The following is a 27,101-nucleotide window of genomic DNA, read 5'->3' as shown; positions in this document are numbered from 1 at the left end:
AGTTTTCTTTCATTCCCCTTATAACATTTACTCCTTTGAGTCTGTCCTTTTTTTGTTGTTGTTGTCATTGAGTCTCTTCCTGTCGGCCACCTTCTCCGTCTGCACGTCACCCCCTGATTCACATTCTGTTTATCTTCCCATGCTGCCCATCTCTCCCCCCTCGCTGCCAGGATGTTCCTTCTTATTCCATCTCATCCTCCCATATTTCCCTGTTCCCCACTGCACCCCGGCTTTCATCCCCTCGGCCCCTCGCACTCCTTCCTGGAGACAAATCAAGACAGCTCCCTCCTTGTTCTCTCAGATACAAGAGAGTGCGAATGAGGCAGCAGCGAGGGGGGCTTTGTAGTCAAATTGACTTGTGCCGTGTTCACCAAACGGATGAGCTGGGCAGGTCTCTGCCTGGGCTCAACAGTATGCTTGACACACTCATTTGTCATGCATTGGTCTGTGTGTCTACTCCTGCCAAAACACTGTCCTGGCTCCCATCCCAACTCTCTCCTTATTCTCTCAGCACTTAGGCTTGGGGGGAAAACACAGGCACAAAATGGCTGCCGCTGTCACTGCACAGTGCTTTCACTGAGTGAAGAGGAAGGAGTACGCTGTGTTTCTTTTTATCTTCTACGAAGAATGAGATGATGCAAGTCTCTGTGGTTTTTTTATGTGCAAACTGTGGACATTCGCTTTTATTGTCCAGCACAATCATTTTTTATCCTCATTAACCCTATGATTTGCCATTAGTAACTTAAAGAGGGTCCAAACTGATTCTGACTTTAAATTTTCATTGTCTATGATAAGTGCATCTGTGCAGGTTTTTTAAAACACGGGGAAAACGATTTCCCATTGCCAGTAGACATGTTTTTGTTTATTTGTGGTGATTCATGTTCGACATCAGAAAACAGGATTAGTGAGCAGAAGAAAGCAGCATGGAGATGAGTGACTGTGCTGGCTGTTAGTCTTTTGTCTTTTACTTCACTCTCTATAAATCGAACATTGTTTGAATGCCACTTGAGCTGAGACAGATATACAGCTTTGATTGCTACAAGCTTTGATTGCCTCCATGACGGTGTCGTCACGTCAGCTGGAAAAAGGACCAAAATCGCTGTGTCCACCCAGATGTTGTTGAGTCATCTGACCCAGGAATTAATCCAGATACTTCACTTTCTGAAGACAGATATAAGTGGGTTCCTGTCCAGTGGAAAATGGGCTTCAGGAAGGCTCCAGGACCAAGGTTTCCTCTGAGACTGTGGTTTAGTGACCTACATGAAGTGATTAATTACCTCAACGTGATTTATGACTTTGGCCTTAATAATATTTAGTCAGACATTAGTCATCGCGTCACTTTGTCCCCAGAAATTGAGAAGTATAAATTGATTAGGAAGTTTTGGAGGCAGCTTGTACACAGACTTTCCTCTACATTAGAGCTTATAGTTGCGTCAGCCTCCATTTTCTCACTGACAAGCAAATTTTGAAAAGGTCAGTTGTGTTTTTGTGCTTCCCTTGATGTAGGGCAGTCCCCCTCTCATTTTTGCTCCCGCATTCTCTTTCTTTCCCCTTTTTCTTTGTGATTACAGTGCAGCGTGGACACAGTGACCACTGTACGCTTGTTATTAAGGCCAATTTCCATCACTCCTTCTCCTCCTCCCCCGTCCTGTCACCAGCACGCCTCCACTAGGGAGAGAATGGATTTTAATAGGCGCTGGTTGATTAGTGTAACACTAACAATGAGTCAAGTAGCGTGAACGACTGTGAAGAGTGAGGTTGATTTAGAGAGGCAGGGGGCGAGGAGTGAGTGATATGAGGTTATTTTATTCTATTTATCAATATTCATACAGTAGTTACATGTATAACATTCACAACAGCTATTTATATTGATAAATACACACACATTTCCTGCAAGTTGAAACTTCTGACTCACTTCCCTCTGCCATTAATGCTCTGAGTCACATGCTGTTTGTTTTCATGTTTGTTGAGAAATAGAGAGCATCCCACTCCTCTTTCAGTTCCACTTCCATGTCAGTGTTCCGTGCACAAATCTCATGGTAAAATTTATTATTTTCTTTTGACTTTCGACTGACATGTTTTTAATCAGAAATTCCCAACCAGAGGAACTTGTACCCTGTGAGTGTCTGCAGCTTCCCGGGGGTTTATAGAAAGATTGTAGACTCGCTCGGCTTATTAAAATTCTAATTATGATTAGTTCAAAACATAATTGTGTTGTGACAGGTGCAGAACACACCTCCCACTAACCTGAGTGGGTTTTAAGAACTTATCGTGCAGAAATGGCTTTCTGAATGTCATGGATGTGATGGTTGTGTACACTCTAGTACACTCAGGTCATTATTACTAATGCAAACTTGACCAAACCTACTAAAACTCTAAAAAATGAATACGAGTGTTGAATAATACATTTCAAAGCACTCATTTGGAACATGTACAGTAGTGTCGAAGGGCCTTGAGCTCGTACTGTACATCATGGAACTTTGTGACCCATTACTCTAAAGTATAGAGTCTTTTATCAGTCTGTCTTCTGTAAAAAAAACCCTGAGAAAACAACTCCTCAGGAGAATGTTCACCTAATAATGATGCTTCTTTGTTTGAAATTTTTTTTTTTTTTCAGTTTTGACTTTGAACCTGCTCTAATTAAGAGCAGGTTTAGTTTTTTAAGTGTGGAGGTATATCTCCTATAGAAACCTACATGTCACGATGTCGTGTCAGCAGCAGAGAAACTTCTGGCTGTTGCAACAAACCTCATGGAGAGTGTGAGCTGTGATGCATTTATTATAGATCTCTCTCTCCCTCACTGCCAAATCTAAAGTAGGTCACTGCAAAACTGAGGGCCACTTTAAATCACTCCGTCCATGCACCATAGCTCCTGGTTCCCCGGTGATCGCTTTCGTTTCTACATACATACCTGTATATTTACTCAGAGATTGTGTTTATATTGCAAACATGTCAGCTCTCTGACGTGGCAAGGGTAAGGATCTGAAATTGCATTAAGGAGCAGGATTTATTGCAAGAAGCTGCAGACGAGAAAGCAAATGGGCTGATTTTGTGCCTTGCAAAACATTTTTATCAAGTTAGGGAATTGTGGGTGATGTTATTAACCATGGCAATAACATCTAATAAGACTAAAACCCAGTTTATTTGTAGCCCAGTGGATAGTCGTTCCTTAAAGATGAAGCAGCGTCAAGTAGGCCTGTGCTCTAACTCCCTCTGTGGCTGCTTCGGTGAAGAACAGTGGGTGAAGATGAAGCGTTAGCTTCGGTTAATGCCTTTAAGCCAGTGTTAACGAGATGGGTATAGTCTAGCCACCCTGGCATGTGTAACATAACCAGAGGAGTCAAACTTCTTAAAGCTCCAAATGCACCAGGGATGGGTGGCGAAGGAGGCTTTCAGCCCTGCCGTCTGCCTGACAGCCTCTATGACAGTTTCCCTGTGATCTGAGAGGGCTGCACAGCAGTCGTCCGAGGCTAACAAGCTCCGCGAAAAAGAAGTAAGGGAGGAACCAGTGACAGGGGAAGAGAGAAAATGGGACACACATTATGGGATGATTTCAAAGTCAAGCACTCAGTTAAGAAGATGGCGTGTGATGGCTTTGGAGTGAGTGGTTTGCATTGCTACTATTACCATGTGGCGGCTGGTCACCGAGGGGTAAATGAAACAGAGGGAGAGCCACACACACACAACCCTCGGCTCACTGCAGCCCCTGATTACAGCTCCCTCATCTCTCTTGTTAATGTCTCCCCTTTCTCTCGGCTCCTGTCTACAGCAGAGCTGCTTTGTCGTCTGTTTGCTTGTATGAGCACTTGTATTATTCACCAAAGCCATCCCACTGAGTCATGCACACTCATACACTTTGTGTATGCTCAGTTGGATTCCATAATTAAACTCAGTTGTATTTAACATTATAACCCTGATATTGCACATTCAAATTTAGACTTTATAATAAATTGTCTCAGGCTTTCAAAAATACATGAAACATCTTTCTTTTTTTAACCTTGACATATAATGTAGCCTATGAAAGTCTTATTTTTCACGAAAAGTCTATAAATAAAGAAGCATTATTTTATTACTTTTACCAATAGTAGCTTATAAGGTTAAATAAGACATTTTGCTAAACAATTATCAATAAATATGATCGCTTTCTATCAGACATTACCTGCTTGTTTTTAGGAAAGTTACATGTCAGAACACAGGTTGCCTTGTTAAGATAGATTTTAGTGTCGCCACGAGCTAACATTTGATTTCAATCAAAAAAGAAAATCACTCAGTCATTCTCTCCTTCCTTGCTCCCTTAGAGAGGGAGCAGTCAGATGTGAGCAGAGAAAATCTGCCCCAGTCACTGTGAGGCAGCTCTTTAGGCCGCCCGTTGGGGAATAGCTTTACGATTGTATTGATCAATTTTTCAAGCGCAATTAGGTCTCGCCCTCAAGTTACGTTGTTCACTTGTGAACCCACTCTGAGCCAGGTTGCTACCTCGGAACAGAACGAGAGGTGACTGACTTTTGGCTCATTAGATTACAAGCCTGAGGAAGGTATTGGATTCTTGTATTGTCCCTGTGTCAGCTTGTCTTTCATGGAGATCTTGCTGTCACCCAGTTTTTCCTGTCCCAACTTGCCTGACGTTAGAAAAGGGCCGGTTCCCCTCCACCTCTTTGCCTCTCCCTCCATGTTGCCTCTCTTTTTCTGCCTCATGCTTCATCACTTCCATACCTCCCTCCTAATCCATCCATCGCTCCTGTCCTCACTCTAACCTCTCCCTGTCCACCACCTCGTCCTAGTATTGCTGAAGGCGAGGAGGTGTGTTGGATGTTAGAAATCTCCCCGATGTTACCCTTTTAGAAACAGCAAGGCCTCCTCATCATACCTGGGACGAGGCTACTGGCAGAGTGCGGCCTGTGTCGGCTTCTGCAGAGAGACGGAGAAATGAGGGCAGAGATTGAGGGCGGTGAGGAAAGAGACAACACAGAGAATATAGCAGCAGCAGTTGAAGGGCAGGGGGAAGGAGTAATGGGAAGGTTAGCAATCTTTCATCCCTTCTTTCCCTTCTCATCATCTCTCCTTCCTTTTCCTGGGTTTTAACCATCTCTCTCCATCTGTCTCTTTCCCTCTCTCCCTCTGCCTTTGCATGCTGGCTGCGACAACAGTGGGAGAAAATGGAGAGCGAAATGTCATCTCATTGCTCCATCTGCACCCGCAGCTAACGTGCCTGTGATATGGCTGACACCCGCTCATTCTTTCTCTCCTTTCTCATCTTCTCCTCTCCCCTCCCCATAAATCTCACCTCTGCCTATGACTTTGCTGAGAGGGAGATCTCTTGTTTTGTCTCCACTGACAAGATCACCCAGAGCTTATACACCTGCCGCTGCTGAAAGCCCACATTTTTCTTCACCCGTGCTCCATGCTGAACCCTATTTTCTGTGATGTAGCAGTATATACAGGATATATTTCATTTTTGCGGTGTTTCTCTACGCCAGCATTTAGACAGTGACACACTTCCAACCAGTCACAGCTTCACAAAGCAATGTGTGTTTTCAGAAAAATTGCCACAGAAAAGCTCCACTTGGTGAGAGTCTTTACTGCTATGACATTAAAACTGGGATCACATGCTGAAATATTACACATAGACACATTTTACCTCAAAACTCTTAAGTCAATTCATAATTACCTGAACCCACCGTTTTGCAAAGTGTGCTTCTGTAATTTTTTGTTTAATTGACCATATCACTGTGATTTAGTATTGGGCATTTATTTCCTGTTTCTCTAGCTGCTTTCAGACATTCACTGAACTCTGGAGATCCTCCACAGTTTATCCGATCGGGTGTATGTGTGAACGCAAATGTCCAAGTGAGAGCCTCGGAGTTTCTTCGTCTGGCCTCTTAGTATATGAGTTCCTCCGCAGGTCGTGTCTCAAAATGGCTTCTGTTGATAGTAGAAATGAAAGATTGAAGTGTTTCATTGTCATAAACACAGTTCACTAAATTACCAAGTTTGTAATTGTCCTTCCCTCAGATTTGTACTTTTATTACTTCACATTGGAGGTGAATAATACAAAAAATGCATTTTGTCTTTCCAGAAACAAGTAATTCTGGATAATACAGTTTCCAGTAAAATAACTTTTTCTTATGAAACCTCTGCACACTGAAGTCACTTCATTAATCTACCTCTTTCTAGCATTTGGAGACAGCAAAATTAAAAGCTGATTTTTTTTGCAGGCCCAAGTGATTCTGTTGCAAACTTTTCCATCTTGTTGCACCGGCTCTGATAACTGTAAATAAATGATCAGAATAGAAGCAGCCACACTAAAGTTGTATCGAGTATGACTCACCCATGTAGCTGCCTTTGTGTTTCTGAATCATGGTCTAAGATTACATTTTGCCTCGTCCTCTCCTTCAGTGAATCTTGTTTAAATGAGCAACTGTGCAATGTCATTATATGAAAGCTAGGGGGCCTCTGCCTCGCTACATGCACTGAAACCCCGAGTGATGCAGGCGGAGAAAAAAATATAGGGAGCACAAGACGAGGAGGTCTATCTCTATATCCTCATAGCCTCGTACAAGAAGCTAATACTTCTTGACATCCGTGAAAACCCTTTTTTAATCTGCTGACTGAAAGTGATGGGGAGGGAAAAGAAAAGAGGAAGGAAAGGAGAGATGAGGAAGTACTGCAGGAGTTTTCTGTGTACAAAATCAGCTCCAATTTGAAAATGATCCTCTTACATTTTTTTGGTTGGCACGTCCTTTGGTCTTGCCGAGAGGGGCATTCAGCCGTGATGTGTCTGGAAATCCTTTTTTTCTATGCAGACATAATTTATTGCAAGGTTGGAGCTCACATCACATATCATAAACCCTGTTAAAGTCAACGCACTGTGCAGAAATGTGTAATTTCGATGAGCCTGAAAGGATATAGCACTCATTTGGTGCTAAACTATAGATTAACTTTCCCTTTTCCATTTATTCTCTGTACATGTATTTAACTAAACAAGTGGGTGCCATGTATTTAAGGAGTTTCCACCTGTGCCCAGACAACCAAAACTTGTTATACCTTGGCTCATAGAGACGGTAAGAGAATGCAGGAAAAAAAGGAGCACCTTTCAAAAGACAGTGGGGCGCAGAAGCTTCTCTCCGTGATTTGACAAATACTCTGCGAAAGCGTATACGTCATACATCTTGAAGGCTCTGTTAGATTGCTGTGATCACTGTAATCACCTGTTCCTGTCCACGCTTTGGCAGGGAAGCTCTGCTAATTACAGAGAAAATGTTAGCGGTTTGTTTACCAGCGAGAACTAGCTGAAACAATATATGTCCACGCCATCGCGAGCCCCCCCCCCCCGACTGGCTGTTGTCTGAGATGTGTTGACTCAAATCCAGGGTGAACTGTCCTCGTTATTTGTCTAATTTTCCTCATTAGCCACGGCATACACACCAAGTAGGAGCTCGGGAAATGAGTTTGGGGCCGGTCGGGGCGCTGGAGTTATTGTGATGGTGGAGATGCCATTGGAGTGCGAGGACACTGAAATGGCTGCCTGGTTGCATCAAATCACTTTTCTGTTTGTGTTTTGGGGGCAACTGCGCTGTTATCTGCTCTAATCTGTTAATAAGACAAGATGAAATAAGATTTGTGCTTTATTTGCCTCCCAGCATTTCTTTCAGCCATCTTGGCTCCAATTCATTTCTATAACCTGTCTTATTTCACTTAGAGAGGGAGCGTGAACAGTCCTTTGTACTTAAAGGCACTTGAATGAGCATGCAATGAGAACAAATGTCTTCACACCAGAGAGCCACACTTTGGTCTTTTCATGGTCTTTTTCAGCGTTAAAGCAATTCCTCCTCCTCTACAGAATTACACCATAGTGACATTTAAGAATTGTAAATGGCTTCGTAACAGCCTCAGCCCATCTCACCAGGGCTGCCACGCATTGTCCCAACATTGTCAACAGGCTCTGAAACAGCCCGCAGCAAAACACTGGCTCGTGTTTTCCCGCCCTGTTCGTCCCCCTCATGAAAATGCAGGTTCTTTGTATTCATCAACACAGCTTAGGTTCAAGCACCGCCTCCGGGCTGCGAGCTGAGGAAATCACATGTGAATGTAATGTGCTGTATAAAGGTCGGACGAACCAAACCTGTGCATGTTAGGAAAAGTATAGAAAGTCTGCGTGAGAGGCAAACATGCAGAAGAACATGTATGTAAAGATACATTTAGGTTATAAGTAATGAACAAGTACAAACTTGCTAACACCTTCACCCATTCACAGACTAAGAGGCTTTTCTTTCTCTTTTTTCTTTCGGCCAACCCACTGTTACTGCCTATATGGGTGGTTTGCTGTATGCAGTTCCATTTTACCTGCAACAACCTTGAACACACTGAGCAGTGTCATTGCATTCTGTCTTATATGGTATCTACTCAATATCCCCCATGATTTTTTATTTTCACTCTGATCCAACAAGCATAAGATAATGAAATGTCCCACTGATCCTCTAAACGTCATGAGAAAAATATATTGTTTTTAATTACCCTCCAGAATGAGATAAGCGTTTTCCAATCTAACACCCTTTTTTCTGCCGCGTGAAACCATTTGCCACCGCAAAAATCGTTACATGACAGTTTGACAAGTAGAATTATTTTCAGATTTATCATTTTGTTAGGATAAGGCCACAATTTAGGTTTAGAAGAAAGGTTATGGATTTGGTTAAAAGATAAGATAAGATAATTTAGTCCTTTATTAGCCCCACCATGGGGAAAATACCGTGTTACAGCAGAAAAACAAACGAATAGTAAAAACTACAATATAAATCCATATAAATATATAGATATATAAATTTACTTTTTGTATAGAAATATAAGTATTGCACATATATGATATTGAAATTGCATGGATGAAAATTATTGGATCTACCGTGTAAAGTTTAGGGGACATCGCAATCATTGTTCAGAGAAAGCGCCCTGATTGTGACAGAGAGCAAACAATTGAAGTCCAAGGTTTTGTCGAGCCATCCATCCACTCAGTTTCCTCCCCTGTGTGTGCTCCATTTGCAGTTCCATAATAATGGAACTGCAAACAACAGTCTGCCATCTAACGGTTTATTTTTGGTTAAGTTGAAGCAACTTAAGCTACTTAAACTACTGCAGTGATACATTTGATGTCCCCTTTTGACTGAAAACAATGCACATTTTAGTTTCCTCAATGGTTTCATTTTGTTCAAAGATGGATGGTTGGATAGAGCAAGGAGCCCTCTGAGACAACTTGTGATTTTCGTCTGTGTAAATAAACTCAACTTGACTTCGTATTAATTCTGCCCTGCAGACTAAAGAGGCAGTGATCTTGCATATGCATGGAGTGAAGGCATGTGCAATCTGCATGAAACTAGGTTTATGGCTCATTTCCTTGTAAAGGAAATGGAAACCCAGCGCTGTAACATTCTACAGTTTGTTTATATAAAACACAAATGAATCTGCGCAGGGTGAAAAATCGGTGACTTTAACAGAACATTATTAAATGCAGCAGATTGCTTGGAAGTCCAGTTGGCTCCTCTGCTTATATGACACACCAGCGAAGAGCACGAGACCCCCAGCAGCAACCCCAGTGTTTGTTTTCCATCTTCTTACAGTCTGTGTTTGTTTTGTTTGTGTGCAAAAGCATCTGTGAATTCGTAGTTACCCCCGTCAGCAGCCTTATTTGCTGCTTGTGCATTGGCCGCCAAGCAGTCTCTCAGCACCAGCCAACAAATGGATTGTTATGTAACGGCCCCAGCCTGCTGTGTTTGACTGCCAATCTGTACAGAAAGAGAGGGGATCAAGGGACAAAGGGAGGGTAAAAGATAAAGAAAGAAAGGGAGGCAGGCAGTTAGAAAAAGGGGAAGGAGCAAGTTACGTGCCTCTGGCTAAATGTTTTGGTTCCAGACACAGCACAGCAAATCTTCTCTGCTGTTCTCCTTTCTCTCACCGTGTTTGGCTGTTGTCTCATCACATCATTGGTTCGGCTTGATTTGCTTTCCATTGAGGAGCTCTCAGCAAAGCGCAGACGGTCATTTATTTAGTATCTCCCATTCCTTGCCCAGCTCGTCCGTCTTGCCAGCTCCCCCCACATGTGAAAAATCAGCTCTGTGACAGGCGCACTCAGACAGTCGCCTCTGTCCAGGAGTCCCTCTGGGCTCGGCGACACGAGGGAGGAAAGACAAAAAGAATACAATCAACTGTCTCTGCTTTATTCAGGCACTTCGACACTTGACATCACAGCACAGAGGCACCAATGACATTTCAGATGACTACTCAGGCTCCTCAGAGAGATGGCTGGTTGATACTTATATATCTGTGTACTTTTAAATCGCCCTCTTGCTGCATCTGCTGGGTCCAACCCAATCTCAGCTTTTAGCATTTGGTTGTTCAGCTCAAAATCTCCCACAGCAGTGTGTGTCAGATTTTAAATCTTGTTAGATGAGAGAGGATGGGACCACCTTCAGTCTTCAAAGAGCCAGTCTTATATGGATATGATCTCATAATAGCTGTGTGAATGGGTAATAGACCTGCTACTGGGGCAGACATGGACATTCAGTTGTGCAACATTGAATCCCCACCCCTCAGCTTTCATGTGTCAACAACAGTCAAAGCTTCACAAGATCTAAAAATCCTTGTGTAGACTGACCTGTGCCAGCTCACCATGCGTGCATGTCAAAACACGCTCAACATACATGCGCGCAATGTTTAATGCATGCACCTCACACATCCACTACAGACTGTGTCGTTCTTTCATCTCCCCACTTCATCTGCCTCCACCTTTGATGTGGGATACCCGGGAGTCTGAGGAATACAGTCCTGGGGAATGAAACAGAGTGGATCTGTGCTCCCGCTCCTAGGAAGAGGCTTCCCATTGATCCCCCTTGCGTCTAATGCTCTCTCTCTCTCTCTCTCTCTCTCTCTCTCTCTCTCTCTCTCTCTCTCTCTCTCTCTCCAATCACTCTCTCCATCACCTCCCCCACTGCGTCTGTCCGTCCCTCCACCAACATCCATTATAAGCATCTTTTCTCCTCAGCCAAGATGAAGGTCATTATTCCTTTAGCTGAACACATTGTTCTTTGTTCTTCTGACCACTCCCCTACCTCTAATACCACAATAATAAGTTATCTGAGCCCCACAGCGCACTCTGCTCATTTCATTAAACAGCCATTTCATATGTTGCTCCAACCGGTCAAGTATTCTGCAGCCCTGGCTCTTAAGTTCCTAAAGTGGAAGTTGATGTAAGCTCGGATAAACTGATTGTGAAAGGTGTTGACTTACTCACTCTATTCCCGACGAGTGGTGTTTCAGAGATGCCATTACAAACATGTAACAAGCTAGAGAGGTCAGTGGAGATTAGTTTTATCCAGTGGGCAACGCAAGCAGAGTCGGGAGGCCCTGTTACGGTACTTTGGTCAGTATCTAAGTGTTCTGCAATGGTAAACACGGAAAGTAAGAGATCCTTTGGTTTTTGTCTCCTTTTCTGTTTATGCAAGGAGACAGACTAGTGATAATTAAATTGTTTAGTGTGTGAAGGTTTTGTCATAAATCGTTTAAAAAGTGTATAGTGGGTCATCCTCTTGCCAGAGGGGTGTCAGCTCTATCGCAGTCTCCCCCATTTCGCATGCAGACGTGTCCTTTGGCAAGGTACTGAACCCCAAATTGCCCCTGTCGGCTGTGCCGGCGGTGTATGAGTCATGCATGACAGAGAGGTCATCAAGACTAGAAAAGTGCTGTATGAATACAGACCATTTGCTGCAATTTGCTGCTTTTCTTAGTTCTGTATAATTAAACCTTATAACAAGTTCAGGTTTTTTAACTTTTCTGTACAAAACAAGCAATCTGACTTTCACTTTGAGCTTTGAGAAACTGTGTTGGGCATTTGTCACTGTAGACTCGAGACCTCATCAGCTATAGCTATTTGGGTTGTATTTACATTATATACTGTTAAATGTTGAAAGCCAGTCATCCTGTTCCTGCTTGTGTAATTTTACAAATTTCATGTGGTCACCACTTCAGTGATGGAATAACTAACCCCGGCTTTATCCTGTGTTTGTTTATGTACTGTGAAGGCTACTCCAACGTAATTAGGATGATGTTAACACTAATGGCGTCCATGTGTATTAAATTATGTCAAGAAGAGCACACACAATTCCCATAGATCCAGCAGCAACAAAACACTCTGACCTTTTCAGAACATCACGGTCTGATGACTCTGTATGGGAAGTAGGGATGGTATACTGAGCAGGTCCGTAATTAATTCTTCATGCATCACATGCCAATGTTGCCGATACGCAAAGTGCACCTGTCTCCTCTGACCTCTCCATTCTGGTTCTTCAGTCCCTAATTCTTTATTTTAGCTCTGGTACACAACAGCTACTGTTCACTTACTCTGTGTGATCTGCTTTTACCATGTTTTGCAGGACATGTGTTGAGGGCTGGTGGGTTGGGGTCAGTTTGTTGATGCGGACCCTCCAAACAAGATTAATAATTAAACGACGCAGTCTCGAGATGAAATATTCACGTGTCTCCGTCTGCAGCTGCTGTTTGATTGGAATGCTATTAGTAGAGTTATTGCTGCTTTCAGTGTAGATGCTCTCAGACATGCACTTAAGTCCGCACATTCTCCAGAGGGGCTGTATGTGAGAATAGCTATGTGAGAATAAGGCAGGAAAATGGAAAATTCACAGTGAGCAAGTGGATGTCTTGATGATTTCTAACAAGCGCCGGAGGCAAAAACTTATATCTTTGGATGAGAGAGAGACATAGAAGATGCCGACTTGGAAAAACAATGACATTTGAGAGCTTTTTGGTGGTACCCAGGCACCACCATGGGCCTGAATGCGTTCTTCATATGTGAGAGGCAAACATTTTCATGTCTGAAAAAGTCTCCTCTGAGTCTGTATGACATTGAAAAAAATGCATTCATGTGAGACCAAATTATATTAATGCTGATAAACACAGTTACCACAAAACTTTAGAAATGTCTTACTTGCAATATGCTTCTGGTAGAATAGATGCTGCAAGATACATTGCTGTCCCCAAAGTCTCTAAATCAATATTTCATGTTTAGATTCTGGATGAGATTCAACTAGAGCCTCATTGCCCCAGTCGATGTTTCCAGGAAGCCAATAATCTTTTCCTGAGGTAGTCAAGAACAGCTCTGTATCCCTGCTGCTGTAGATCCGAGATACATCATTGAATTAGATCAAGACGAGGTCAATCCCAGTTTGGATATATGGGAGTGTGAAATTGTTGACGTAGAATAGAACTGTTGGTGAACTGGTGTAAACAACTACCTCCAACGGAAAATAGCTAAAGCCCGACACGCACGATGATGTAATATGCTAATTAGCACAGTCATGACAGGATCCCATCATATTTGCATTATGCCGAGTGTCAGCCGGTTTTACGCTCTGATCTATTTGCTCCTTTTCTACACTCTGTGCTCGCATATACAGTATTTTTATACGTTCAAACTCCCAATAAAACTGTTCTCATCTCGACAGTTTTGTTTTTCTGTTGTCACACAACTGTCCAACCAAATTAATCACAGATTCAATCCTCTCTGTACTGTCGAGACTGGAATCTTTTCTTCCCGGTATTTTTAACGTTCCTCCTCAGCACGTCATCATTCCCACAGTCATCCAAGCATCAGTTACACAATAGTACAGTCATTTACATCGATGACTCAGCGTTATTACTTCTCAAACCACTTGATTGCTTTTTGATCTTCTTCTTCTCGGCTCTTTAGATGTGGAGCAAAAACAAATGATAGCTGAAGTAAATTTACTCATGACATTTCCTCGGGCTTGTACATGTAGTCTAAAAAGGATGCTACACCATAACAAAAGGTTGGAATAATCACTTACGCCACGAGGAACTGATGGACTGATTATCCATGCTTCAGTAAGTGTGAGCATGTGTCTTTTGATGAAAATAGAAATTGCTTCTCGCCGTCTACGCAGCTCTGTTGGGCAGCACTGTCTCAAAGTCAGCAGACTATTGAGCAGGCTATTAGATAGAGGAGGGTATGTGGGGTTGATCAATAAGCCTTCTAGATGATATATATGCAGGGCAGATGTGCTGTCCTGCCTAGGTACCTCTCACAACTCCTCCATCTCTCCCTTCTATGTTATTCTTCGACCTACCTCCCCACCGCCTTTCCCCCTACTCCCAGTGGAGGACTTCATTTTAGGATAGTTGTGAAAAGACAAAGGCAGCGTCTGAGCAGTAGCTGAGCATTGTATTTTTACGTATCAGTCTCTGTTAGTCGCTTACCCTCCGGGGACATGGCATTTTGAAATGTTTCAAACAAACCTTACAAGCTGTTGAAAGCAAGAGAGGAGAAACATTTGAATCCTCCCAAACTGTAAAAGGTACTCCTGTGTATCAAGTCCCCGATGGCAGAAATCTGGAGGGGAATAATATCAGACATCTGAAGTTGACAGACGTCATTTCCCAACAGTTTGAATGGTAATTGACAGAGACGTGCACTGTTGACATAGTTGACAACTGACGCAATCATTCAATGAATTAAGTAATTATTTTTGTCAAATTTAGTAAATTAAGTGATTCTTAACAAACACAAAGTTTGCTTTCAGTACACTTTGATTTTTTTAAAGCAAGACAGAACAAAATATGGTTTGAAGACGTTCTTTTAAAGCAGGTAACAATCTGTCATTAAAATTTGTTGAATTTTGTCTGTAGATGATTTAACTAAGAAATGTGGGGGCATTATTCCCCTGATTCGACAATCAACTTGGAAAAAATAAGCACCAGTTTCTAAGTAATGTCACTCCCTCATTATAACCTCCCTAATAGTGTAGTTCACACACAGACACTACAAGAACAATTTAGCCTTCAACGTTGAACTTGGACTGTTTTGTATTCATTGGTTTAAACAGATTGAGAAGCCACAGTCAGTGTTTTCGAAATCGCAGCTTTATTGTTTTTACAGAGATGTCATAAAAACTGTGCAGCTATAAAAGAAAATATTACATTATTGTGTTAAAAGAGTCAAAAGGCAAAGATGCCACACTTATTGGAGCTCCAGTTAGAAGAACAACAAACTGGAAATAAGACACAAAAGATTAAAGTCTTCAATAAAGGCACTCGAGTAACACACAGTTTAATACATAGTGGATTGGTCCGAGATTCCAACAAATTCAATCGACTCTGTACCAGTGGGAGGACAGTGAGGGATTATGTCCTTCTTGCTGCTCTGGTGGTTGATCTGGACTCCAGCAGCCCCATTAGTTAATCATAGATATTTTTTTTCATTTTAGTAGCAAGGGTTTAAAGGGTTAAATCACTCGATGACATCCGTTTTTTATCCTTTGCCTCTGTTAAAGTAGGGCCTTGATGATCAGCTGCCCTTTGACTGTGGTCGATGACTTTGACTACTGTTACTGATACTTCCTATAACTTCCAAGTAGATTAGTTTGGCCCATGTCAAGAGTTCCCATGGGGCCCCTAACCATCAATAACCCCAGTACAAAATGCTGCAGCTGCTTTAATGCAAGACCTAACTGACATTGATTGACCTCGTAGTCTGATATATTGTGTAGTGATGATTAAGCAGTGTGCATGCTCACTTTGACATTTTAATTGAAGTGAATCAGGCACTTGAGGAGATCTTCATGCTTGAGATCTACATGACTGTAGTATAAGGGGACATGTTTCAAGTAGTGATATAGACGAGGGTATGTACAGTATGAGAAATATATATATAATTAGTTAATTAGTGCTATGATTGTCCAAGTGTAAGGTCAGTCCAATTACTCTTTTTTTAAATAGTTCAGGCGACTGGGATTCAATGTCCCCATCTCCAAGCTAGTGCTGCAGAACTCTCCAGACCCAATTACCACTGAAGCTCTTATCACCCTGTTGAGATCAGAAGAAGTCAAATAGAGGGGAAGAGTTTGAATTTCCTTGAGGTATAGAATGGACAGGATATAACAAGATCAGAACTATTATAATCGTGTAAGGTGTGATGGATTAAGTTGCAGCTGCAAAAAACCTGCTCTGAAATGGCTTAACAGTTTTACTCTCTTATCCTTCCTACTTATATCAGTATGACAAATTCTTACTTGCATCGTAATAGATGCTTGAAAGTAGGCGTGGTAGAAATCTGAGGAGTAAAAAGATTTTATCTTTGATTAATGATGTCATCTTATTGTCAGTCACCCTACCTGGACTCTGTAAAGTATTGGAAACTTTGGGACTTCCATAATCAAGTGTCATCTCACCTCATGTAGCAGGAAGGTCTCTCCAATCCAGCCTTATAGAAAGCATAGATAGAAGATGGATATTATCCAACCACATCAGAGGGGGGGGGACTCGCTATTTTCATTTTAGATACAACCAATCTTTGGGGTGGCATTTCTGCATTTTCTAATATACCGCCTTGGAGAAAAATCTATCAGTTCAAGGGCAGGGGCGTGCGTGTGCGTGTGTGCGTGTGCGTGTGTGTGTGTGTGTGTTCTTATCACCGAGTTCTAGTCAGGATGTGTGTATGTATCTCTGCAGCTTCAAAGATCAACAGCTGTCTGGAAACTTTTGGCAAATGTCTCATCTCGGCCGTTCTCTCTCTCTCTCTTTTCCTCCCAGTCTACACATCCCTTTGTAATTGTCTCTGAAATAAATGTTTCCAATATAATATGTCAAAAAAAAGGTTTTCAGTGTCCTCATTTAAAAAGGAATCAATAGCTGTCTCCGTCCTTAACTGCTCCAAAGAGTCAGCACTGATGCAATAATACATGAAGGTTGGAGGAACCATCGGTGTTATTGAGTTATTGTTTGAGAGCCTGTCTGAGAGTTTAAAATACGAAGTAGCTATGTATAAATTTACGTGGGTGTGCAGTGCCGTGGTGCCTCGGGGCTTATTGCCTCTAAAGAATGGACTTCGTCAGTCCCTTTTTTCCTCCCGGAATGTTCATTTTATCGCCAGCCTGTCTCGCAGTTTTCATGCTGTCAGCTCCCACGAGGCGTCGCGGCTGCCGTTCGACACGGCAACATTGACCACAAGCCTTAATGAAAAATGGTGGCTTCTGCTTTCGCCTGATATGACCTGTTTATCCCCACAGTAGATGATAGTGGCCTGGAATCCACTATACCAATCAATGGCCCCTCGCAGAGAAAGCATCCCAGATGATAAACTTAGTGCTAAATGCACTCCTCTCTGACGACAATGTAGAGAAGAAGAGTGAGGAAAAAGGGGGAGGGGGTGAGCAAAATCAAAATCAATAGGTTTTTCATTACTGCCGTGATTCATGAGGCTTTTCTGATTATTTTTCCACCGACCCATGGACAAAGGAAAGTGGGGTATTTTTTGGTCCGTTCTTCTCTCAACTAAATTACCAGCCAGCCCGTGTGAATGGAAATAATAATTAAGGGGCGTCCTGTAATGTTTTGATTCATCTCCTTGCACTCTCTCCACCTCTATCACCACAGGTAGGATTGATTGGCCAGATCGATGGCCCCAGAGCTAATTGGACAAAAGTAATAAATATTTAGCTTCTTTTTTTTAATGGGGGGGGGGAGGGTTGTGAAACACCTGGGTTCAACAGAGCATTTCCATCACTAAGGCTATTCTAGCAAAAGCAGGTAGTCTGATTGCTTGATTAGTCCACGGTGGAATGAAGGTCAGAGGAATCCATACCTGGCGAGGTTTTTGTTTGCCAACAACTCCCTCGGCAGCACTAATTTACTTTTAACTCACCTTTTTAAATAGAGGCAAATAGTTGCTGTTTAGAAGAAGTCAGATGCAGATGTCTCTGCCTTATTCTGCACACAGACGTGGATAGTTGTGCATCTACAGATACACAATAGATGATCTTATGAACATAGTAGCGACTTGAATTTAACCAATACAAAAATAATCAATATGGGAGTTTTCTGAACTGCCACATCGTTTAGTCTTATGTTGGTTAGGTTCATGTTGGACTGTTACGACATGGAAACAACGTCTTTTGATGGTAGCAGACTGAACACAGAGGCAACACCCCAGTGTCATATTCAGTTTGTATGCAGAACTATAAACCTCATTATGAGGTTTTGTAAGTGCTACAACAACTGCACCTTTGCTTCTCAGAGAGGTTAGTGAAAAAGCAACACCACACATTGTTTCAAATAAACAATTTGCACATTTCTGCTGCTGGGGTCCCTCAGTCCACACAACAATAGTTTGATGACGTCGTGAAATGAAGTGGGATCATGAGAGATGTTGTCTCTGAGAGGTTTTTACGAGGGCTCCTCCTCAGCTTGGTAGATGTGGTAATTATTATTAATTTCACAATTTTTCAAAAGTAAAAAAGAACACAAACATTAAGAGGATACATGAGAGGTGACCAGATGAAACACAGTTACAGTGATTAAAATTACAGATTCAAAACTTGATTGATGGGCAGAAATATTTTGCAATTTATTTGACATGGCTATGACTGTCTGGCTATGACGCTTTGTGATATTGAGGAGATCATTCTCTTGGTTACAGCCAAAGATATATGTCCTTCAGACTTAATAACAATAATAACTTTATTTGTGTCACACTTTTCAACACAAGTAACAGTGCTTCACAACAATCATAATAATAATAATATTAAAAGCAATAGACATCAAATGATAATAACTTTTTTATAAAGTTGTTTATAAGAATTGAGATAAGTGGGGAAGCGTTTCTGAAAGTCTAATCTCTTCTGGCAAATTGTTCCAAAGTAAAAGGGGGGGCCCTCATGGCAAAGGCTCTGATTCCTTTGGTTTTTGGCCTAGACTTGTGAATGGTTAGCAACGCCCAGAGGATCTCAGACTGTGTCCTCTCTGAAATATAGGGAGGGACCAGCTTTAAAAGTAATTCAAAGAATATTCAAATCAATCCTAAAATAAACAAGCAGCCAGTGCAAGGATGCTAAAACAGAGGTGATATGGTTGCATATTTTGGATTGTGTTAGAACTCGCAGCATTCTGCACTTGTCTTCCTGGGCACGATGAACTCGTTTTTCCCTCTTTCTTTCTGCTCCATCTCATCTAACATTAGTGTGTGTTGCATTGCAGTATTTGGTGGATTTTGCCTCAACCAAAGCGGCAGGTGTTTGCTGGGAGACACTGTGACACATGGATGCACCCTGTCAAGCCACCCACCGGAGACTCTGCAACTTCTTTGTCTCCTCATTTAGAGCAGAAAAGAGCACACACACACACACACACACACACACACACACACACACACACACACACACACACACACACACACACACACACGTAAGAGTGCTATACAGAAAGTGGCCACTATCAACCGGATAAAAGCAGAAAGACCTGTGAGACCACTGTCATATCAGGACCACAGTGACTCAGGAAAAATAAATAGGTGCACTTTTCATCAAATGTATGTGTGTGGTGATTTGCTTCAAACTTGACACACTGTGACTGAGTGGAAGCTCTGCACATCTCCAGTGCAGTCACATACATTAACCTGTAGTCAACTTTTCTTTTGTTTTTCCCAACATGGCTCTTTTCTCTTCTATAACAACATGGCTTCCCACCCTATTTTTATCGGCCATTTTAGAAATCTGTTCTCCTCCTCCATCCTCCGCAGCAGTCGGTCGCTCAGGCTCCAGTGCTGCGCTGTTAATAAACACAGGAAAGAAAAAAGAAAAACTCCAACTTTCCTCATCTTACCACCATCAACAATTCACAGACTCCCGTACCCTGTACACCCTGCCTCTGTAGCCCATTGTCTTTCTTCACCCTCTCTCTCTCTTTTTCTCCCCTCCTCCGGCACACAACCTCTTTATAGCCCTCATTGCCATGCTGCGATAATTAGTCAGCGCTAAAATAATACAGCCTCAAGAAAACAACAAGAGCTCAGCAGAGGGCTTAGCTCCGCTAGGAGGGAAGGAGGATAGGAGGAGGAAGGGAGGAATGGCCAGAGCCTGAAAAACGAGAGACGGAGAGAAAGAGAGAGAGTGAGCGGCAGTTTGAATGCCTGTTCTCCTCATCACGGCCTCTTCTTTCCATCCTCTCTGGTCAGAGCGCACCTTGACTGAGATTTGTTGGGTATTAAAAGTAATATAGGTTTGTCTATGTGTGCACATATGAGGGAGCATGTGCTTTCAGTGGTGAGATGAGCACAGTATGAAAACCCCAGTGCTGTACGATGCCGTGTCCATACCGGCTCCACGGTGCATCTGTGGATCTGCAACTAGAGAAATTACTTAAAAACAAAGTACAGCTAATTTAGATTTTCTTTTTCATGTAGGTGCCACTTGCTTGTTGTAGCATCTCAAATGTGAGGACTCATAATAGTTATTGTTTACATCATTATAATTGAAAATCTTTGAATTTTGGACCGAAAATGCTGCATATGACCAGGGGCCAAAATGTGGAGTCAAACAAAGCTTAATTTGACCCCATTCATCTAAAAAAAGGGCACTAGTGCTCTGATGGTTAGGCTATCAAAAACTGAGATTAGAAGGATTTACAAAATGAGGATGCACAGAGCAAGCAGTCAAATCCAAATTTGAAAAAGGCCTTTGTTGCTCTTGAGTTGGCTGTCTGTGTAGCAAGCCTGGCAGTTTGGGCAAAGTTACAATTATGTGATCCATACTTGAAAAGAGGTTCAACTCTGTTCTAGTGCGTTTTGGGCAGCTTTATAAAGATACTTATACATGCACCAGTCTTTGCACAAGCATCCTGTGTAATATATATATGCGTGTGTGTGCGCGTGTGTGAAAGGGAAAACAGACAGCCCACAGGGTTGAAAAGTGAGGTTTCATATTTCATATACTTTATGCTAATCACAGCCAACGCCCGTCATTTCTCATTCACCACCGGGCATATCGGAGTCAAGCCAAGTCCTTACTCCTCTGTTCCAGTTCAAACGTGAAAGCGCTCAGTGTACGAGGTGGATTTTTCTTTTTTAGGCTGTAAATCCAAAAGAAATTTGAGGCAAAGTACCTTTGACGCGGAGATCTGAGGAATGTATTTTGTTGACGTTGAGTGGTGCTGGTTATACTGACAGCATAGCCAACACAAAGTTTGTCAGTTCGCCCTAGTTTGAATACAACGCAACTGCAGGCAACTGAGGGCAACTGTAACAGCAGAGGCTCTGAACATTAACATTTCAAAGAGCAGAGACAGCCAGCACGGGTGCGAGTGCTAGCGCTAATGCTAAACATGACTTCAGGATCATGATATACACTGGCAGTAAAACAACAGTTTTCAAATGGGATGTTCAAGCCAGCCATTTCTCAACTTTCTGTGAAATGCTTTCAAGTAGAATTCATATTGTGAGCCAGAATGTGACTTTTCTCTCACATGTCTGCGTCTGCAAATTATATAAAAAGTTATGACAAATATTAATGAGAAATCTTCATGATCAGTCTCTTGTATCCGAGACTGATCATGCATTTGTGTTCATAAACACAGCAGTCATCTTTCCAGCTTTTACACTGTTATTATTGCATTGTAACTAAATGATTGTCCAACTTTCTTCCTGTGTTATTTCTGCAGCTGGGACAACTTACATCTTCGGGCGAGGCGGAGCCCTCATCACATATACCTGGCCACCCAATGACCGGCCGAGCACACGGGCAGACCGGCTGGCAGTGGGCTTCAGCACGCAGCTGAAGGAAGCCATTCTGGTCAGGGTAGAGAGTGCCAAGGGACTGGGAGATTACCTGGAGCTGCACATAGTAAGATACCGCCTCAGGGGTAATAAGGGGGGAATGTGAATGTACCATAATCTATATTCAATCAGATGACTCATTGAGAAAAACCCAAAGAGAAAATGGGGGATTGGGAAGAATCTATATAGGGAAGGTAGAAAGGGACAAAAGTGGGTTGCATTGTGTGCTGTGATTCCATGGAGAATAGACAGTCACTGGAGAATGAATAAGAGGAGGGAAGAAATGAGTGAAATAATGAAAGAAGGACAGAGAGAATTGTACTTTGAACTAAGCAGGAGCGGTGGAGGAAAGAAAGGGAAGAGACACAAGATGCATGCGTTCTTGTTGTGCACTCCTAGATCTCAGGAACATTTAGTCCTACTAAAGTGAAATAATTGTTTTAATTTTGATTTAAGATGAAAAGCTACGGAGAAAGACTAAGACAGTGCGATTCAATTTTGCATATGTAAAGATGTTGAACTTCAGGTCTTATTCAGGTGTGGCTCACATAAGCTCTTTTAGACATGATACGGCATAGTTTAAACTGCGTGGAGTGTGAAGGAATTGTCAACAAATGGCATGGAGATATATTTTTGGGGTGTGTGGTAGTTGCGTGGCTCACTGGGAGGAATCAGAGTGTGCAGAGTGCAAATGACTAAGCAGCCAACAGTGTCTCGTCTTATCCCTTGTCTGTCGAACTAGTTATGAGCCTCATCTGTGCCTCACTGCAGTCATGTGTTGGGCTTAAAGGTCATTTACAACCACCTCCAATGACAACTTTAAATGGCAACTGAGGCAGGAGTGTGAAAAATGCATTTACTCAGACTCTTAATGGTCTCATTGACCCTAGTGCTTCATTTACCTGATGTTCAGTCAAAGTTCATATTCATTCTAATGGGGGGGGGGGGTTGTTAATTACCAGGACCACACCTGGTGACTCTCATCCACTCATCTTGTTGCTGGGGGACACACAATTAAACACTGCAGGTAGTCAGGTTCACAACGACAGTGTTTCCCTGTAACAGCTGGGGGGAAAGATGTGTAGAGATAAGACTGTGTCACTCTTATCTAGTCTAAACTGCACTATCTGCACGTGTGTGTGTGTGTGTGTGTGTGTGTGTGTGTGTGTGTGTGTGTGTGTGATCACACTGCTCCAACATCCTGGTGACCCCAATTTGTTTGAGCTGCCCATTCCTGGAAGCGACAGGGAACATAGTTGACCCCAGGTCACTTCCCATCCAGTGCTCTGTAAACTGAGAGGGACGGAGGGAGGCATGATGGGAAGGAGAGAGGGATAGGTGGAAGAGTTGGGGGAGTGGAGGAGGGATATTGCGTCAGTGATAAATAATGATGACTATAGTGATGCAACAACTGGTGCTGGAGTTGAAGTGGTGATGTAGGTCAACTGAAACAATTTAGAACTTTTGAATGTTATACGTCCTAATTACTCAAGACAAGACACAGACCTGTTCAGTTTTTTCTGGAACAACTTTAAAAATGGTCCCTGTTTAAACTGTTGGCAGCATCTACTGTGGAATAGCCTGAGGAGCGAGACTTTGTTTTTCGGGATGAGGCGTCACTGTTAAATTTTTAAATGTAATTTTCAGTGTTGCGAGCGCCGCAGCAAAATTTAATTTTCCTATAGGGTGTCACAAGAAATCTCAGAGGCAGATATCTCAATTCCTGGGGAAATAAATCCAACATATATGAGCAGAGCGAGGAGACACAAAAGTTTGGCAAGATAAAGTTCTTTTTGTAATTTCAGTGAACTTATCCTTTAACTTCGATTCAACTTGAAGTACTTTTTCGCTGTTCCTCCAGGTTAGAGGAACAGCTCCTCTCTGTTTATCTGTACCTGTTGCTCACTATCTCATTCTTCTCTCAAGTGCACCGTCTCCATCTAACTTCTTCCTTTCATTTACTCCCTCACTCCCTCGTCTCTGGCCCGCTCTCTCTCTCTCTCTTTCTCTCCGTCTCACAAACACATCAGTGCCTCCGCCCCACCAGCCCGGCTTCTCTGCTCCCATTGCAATTACATTTCATTTGCTGCCATTCCTCCCGTGTCGCTCCCCTAAATGACTCTGTTCAGCCTGTGGTGGGTGTTTGGGTCCTGTTAATTATGCCCGTCTCTCTTTGAGGCGAGGAGTACAGGCAAATTAGACCTGAGAACCCAGGAGCCGTGGCCTCATATCATTCCGCCTGATGGGGGCCTCACGGACCCAATCAAACTATGAAATAGCTCTACGTTCAAACAGTGATGGTGGCCTTGAGGTACTATACCTTGGGCCTTCTTCGTTAGCTTTGGCTCGTGGTTCCCAAATCCAGGTTAGCCTGTGCCATGGTCTCCAATAAAATGTTGAAGAACGTAATTGGCATATTTAAAAGTGCTCGGTTCAATTCATTGTTGACATTTTTCGAAATTCTGAATTTTGAGAACGGACATCCACAATTACACATAAAGCAAATTATTATATTGATTGTTAAGTTAATATAAGTCCGTAATATGGAGTCAGTGTCACAGACTCTGTCTTAAAAGGTTATGACACATCACCGTCTGTTCATAACATGCCACCAGGGATGTGATGGTACAAACCCATTCGTCTCTTTCTATACGCTCCCTTACTTATAGCAGGCCTCCATCTCCTTTATTCCTCCCCCACCCACTCCCTTCCATTACCTGACACAGGGCAGGACATCACTCACTACATCTTCCTGACACGGCAACATCAGGCACCAGGGTAGAAGATGTAAAGTGGAGGTTGTGGGATGAGGCTCTTGAGCCGAATCTGCTGAGTGGGACTGCTTTAAAAAAAAAAAAAAAGGACATGACATATCCTCACAAGACCCTGTTTCGTGCACTCCCGTAATTATTTACTGTGGGTGTGTCTGAAAGTGCGGCAAACTTTCCAGCTGACATTTTGAAAGTTCTAGATGAAAAAGCTTTGAAATTCATTATCTGGAAAATGCCATAGGAATGACTCATCGCCGAGCAGACCAAACATGACGGTGCATATTGCTGTTGCAGTGCAGCGTTGATCAGGTGCGTCTAATGCTCCTCCGTCACCCAGGTCAAGGGACATCAAGCGCTAGTAAACCAAATAAATGGCAAGCTGGATTCTCTGTTCATCCAGAAGACTTCATTGCTTTTACTGACTGGTGTGGGAGTTCCTCCGCATTTAATCACCCAGAGAAGTGAAATACCACACAACTCCCCAAGAGTCACTAGAACTAATTAAGCCTCTTGGATAAATGGTGAAACATTTTCAGGACTACTCAGTAAGTCTGGTCACTGTTTACTCTCTGTGCTCAAATGAACATGTCGGTAGCACGTAGCTCAAGTTGTAACACCCAAGTAATGCACTCGTCTGAGTTAACAGCTGTTTTTACAGAAGGCTGCCACCGTTTTTTTGGTCAAATCAGTCATTGTAGACTTGGCACTAATCCACTCATTCTTAGACAAAATGCTATTTCTGTGTAGCTGTTTTTTTCAGCTTGCTTGGCTACTCCTGGATCCATCTACCGTATTTCACAGAGTTCTATTTCATGATGATTTCTGATGTAGAATGTGAATAGACTCCTTGATTTTTCTGGGCCATCCAGTGACTCCTTGTCCATGACTATGAAGCCATTCCAGTTTATGTATCTGGTTTCGTTTAAGAGTTCACTTCATGCCTTGAGGGAGAAGTTACACATTGTACGTTTAAACAGGCTTAAGATTCGGAATATTCACAATAGATAGTGTTTTTGTTCGAGAGGTTAAGAATGAATCTTCACATGTTATTACAATCAGGAATCGAAGCCACACAAAAGAGACAAATAACAAAAAAAAGTGACAAATTTCTTCGTTAGAAACTTTATTCTCTCCAACACTGAAAATACCCATCGGTTTCACAGCTCGCAAAACATGAATTAAATGGGAACAGACACAATTATTATTACTTCAGTGAGCATTTCTGTTTCCTTTCAATTTAGTCGACAGGATGTCCCCCAGTCCCCCCGATGTCTTTCACAGAGTGTTAGCTCAACAGAAGTAAAAATGGTCATTTGGGAGGGCAGGACATCATCTTTGCCAATCTTCATGACATTTCCACCATCAGGGCCTGGGGTGTGAGATTCAGGGAATGAAGGGTACAGACAGATATCGAAGTGGGCTGATAGCTAAATCTCCCATCTGTGGCTGCTGGAAAAGGTAGATGTCCTTGCAAGACCTTGGAACCCAATCATAAAAAGAAAAATGTTATAATTTATTTTTAAGAAGAAAGTTTATTGAAGCCAAAAGCAGTATTTATCTTCAGTAAGTTCATTTTTTTCTTTTGGTTAGCCCTTTTGAAATCACTTAATGCACCAAAACTGTGTCTAAGTATAAGGAGTCTAAGTCGCTGATCATGTGTCTGGTCGCAGTCGTAAATCTCCACTTACAGTTTTACATTAGCAGCAGTAATAAAATAACATTTTCAGAACAGGTTTAAGATGAGACTTTTGAGTCAGTATCCCAGACAGCTCACCTCGTAGTTCAAGTGTTATTTTAAGGATGCACCTTCCTCCTTTGCAAGTGTGATAAATGAGATGTAGGACAAGAGTCTGGTGTGTTTGCCCTAGGGTCCTATCCTTTTGTTTTTGTGCTGACAGCCTGAGTTTTTTTTGCCTGGTACACAAACATTGGCAATTCGAAAGTTTGGCATGCAAAAAGTGTTGCCTTTCATTTTGCCTTGGCTAGAATGCCTCATCTTTCTCCTGCTGCATGCTCTGCTGTCCTTGACAGTGATGCAGTCAGCCACTACCCTGCCCATTAGTAAACTATGGCATCGAGGTGACCTAAGTTTGGAAGACCAACTCACCTTTTGTGTCCCACATCCATAAGTCCTACAATATTGAGGAAATGGCGTGTCTAGAAGGGCCTCACACGGCGTCTACTGTCCTCTGCTTTATGACTCCTCAGGAATTAACAGAAACTACCATGCAGGTTCTTCACTCTCAACAGAAGTAATGTGCATTGCTTTGTTCATTTTTGAATGTTTTTATGAAGCTGTTTCATTTTCAGCAATAAAGGTACAAAAGTGGAGAGCAGCAAATTGGGGTTATGGTATGCACAGAGAGATGAGTCATTAATGAAGGAACAAGTATTGGAGTCATTCTTTTCATGAGCTTCTCATAAAATTGCGAAATGGCCTGACAGAAGCTGTGGTGGTTTAGATGCACCTTTCAAACGAGGACTTGCACAATCTTTTTTCGTTATTTTCTCCAGGGTGTCTGTTTGTATTTATTGCTGTTCTCACAGGCACCGCTCACCTTTGACAGTCATTACATTTACAGCTGGCAAGTTGTCGCAGTAACTGCTCTGTGGGAAGTGTCTCATCTGCAGTTATGGGCCAGTGCACAGCGCACAGCGGGCCAACCCGAATACCTCCATCACTGGCTGTCCGGTCCCGGCTCATAGCATTA

The 27,101-nt window shown here is 42.5% G+C and overlaps 1 protein-coding gene across 1 annotated transcript in view; it reads left to right on the top strand.

Annotated features, from left to right (window-relative positions):
* Positions 1-27,101, top strand: part of nrxn2b (neurexin 2b) — a 617,697-nt gene that overhangs the window by 497,014 nt on the left and 93,582 nt on the right. The window contains 1 exon segment of the mRNA XM_034615320.1: positions 21,505-21,686. Within this exon segment, the coding sequence (XP_034471211.1) occupies positions 21,505-21,686 (182 nt within the window).

The sequence above is a fragment of the Hippoglossus hippoglossus genome, chromosome 18 (assembly GCF_009819705.1).
Source record: "Hippoglossus hippoglossus isolate fHipHip1 chromosome 18, fHipHip1.pri, whole genome shotgun sequence".
In the NCBI taxonomy this organism is placed as follows: domain Eukaryota; kingdom Metazoa; phylum Chordata; class Actinopteri; order Pleuronectiformes; family Pleuronectidae; genus Hippoglossus; species Hippoglossus hippoglossus.
Note: the sequence above shows the minus strand (reverse complement) of the source record. Positions and strands in the feature narration are given on the sequence as shown.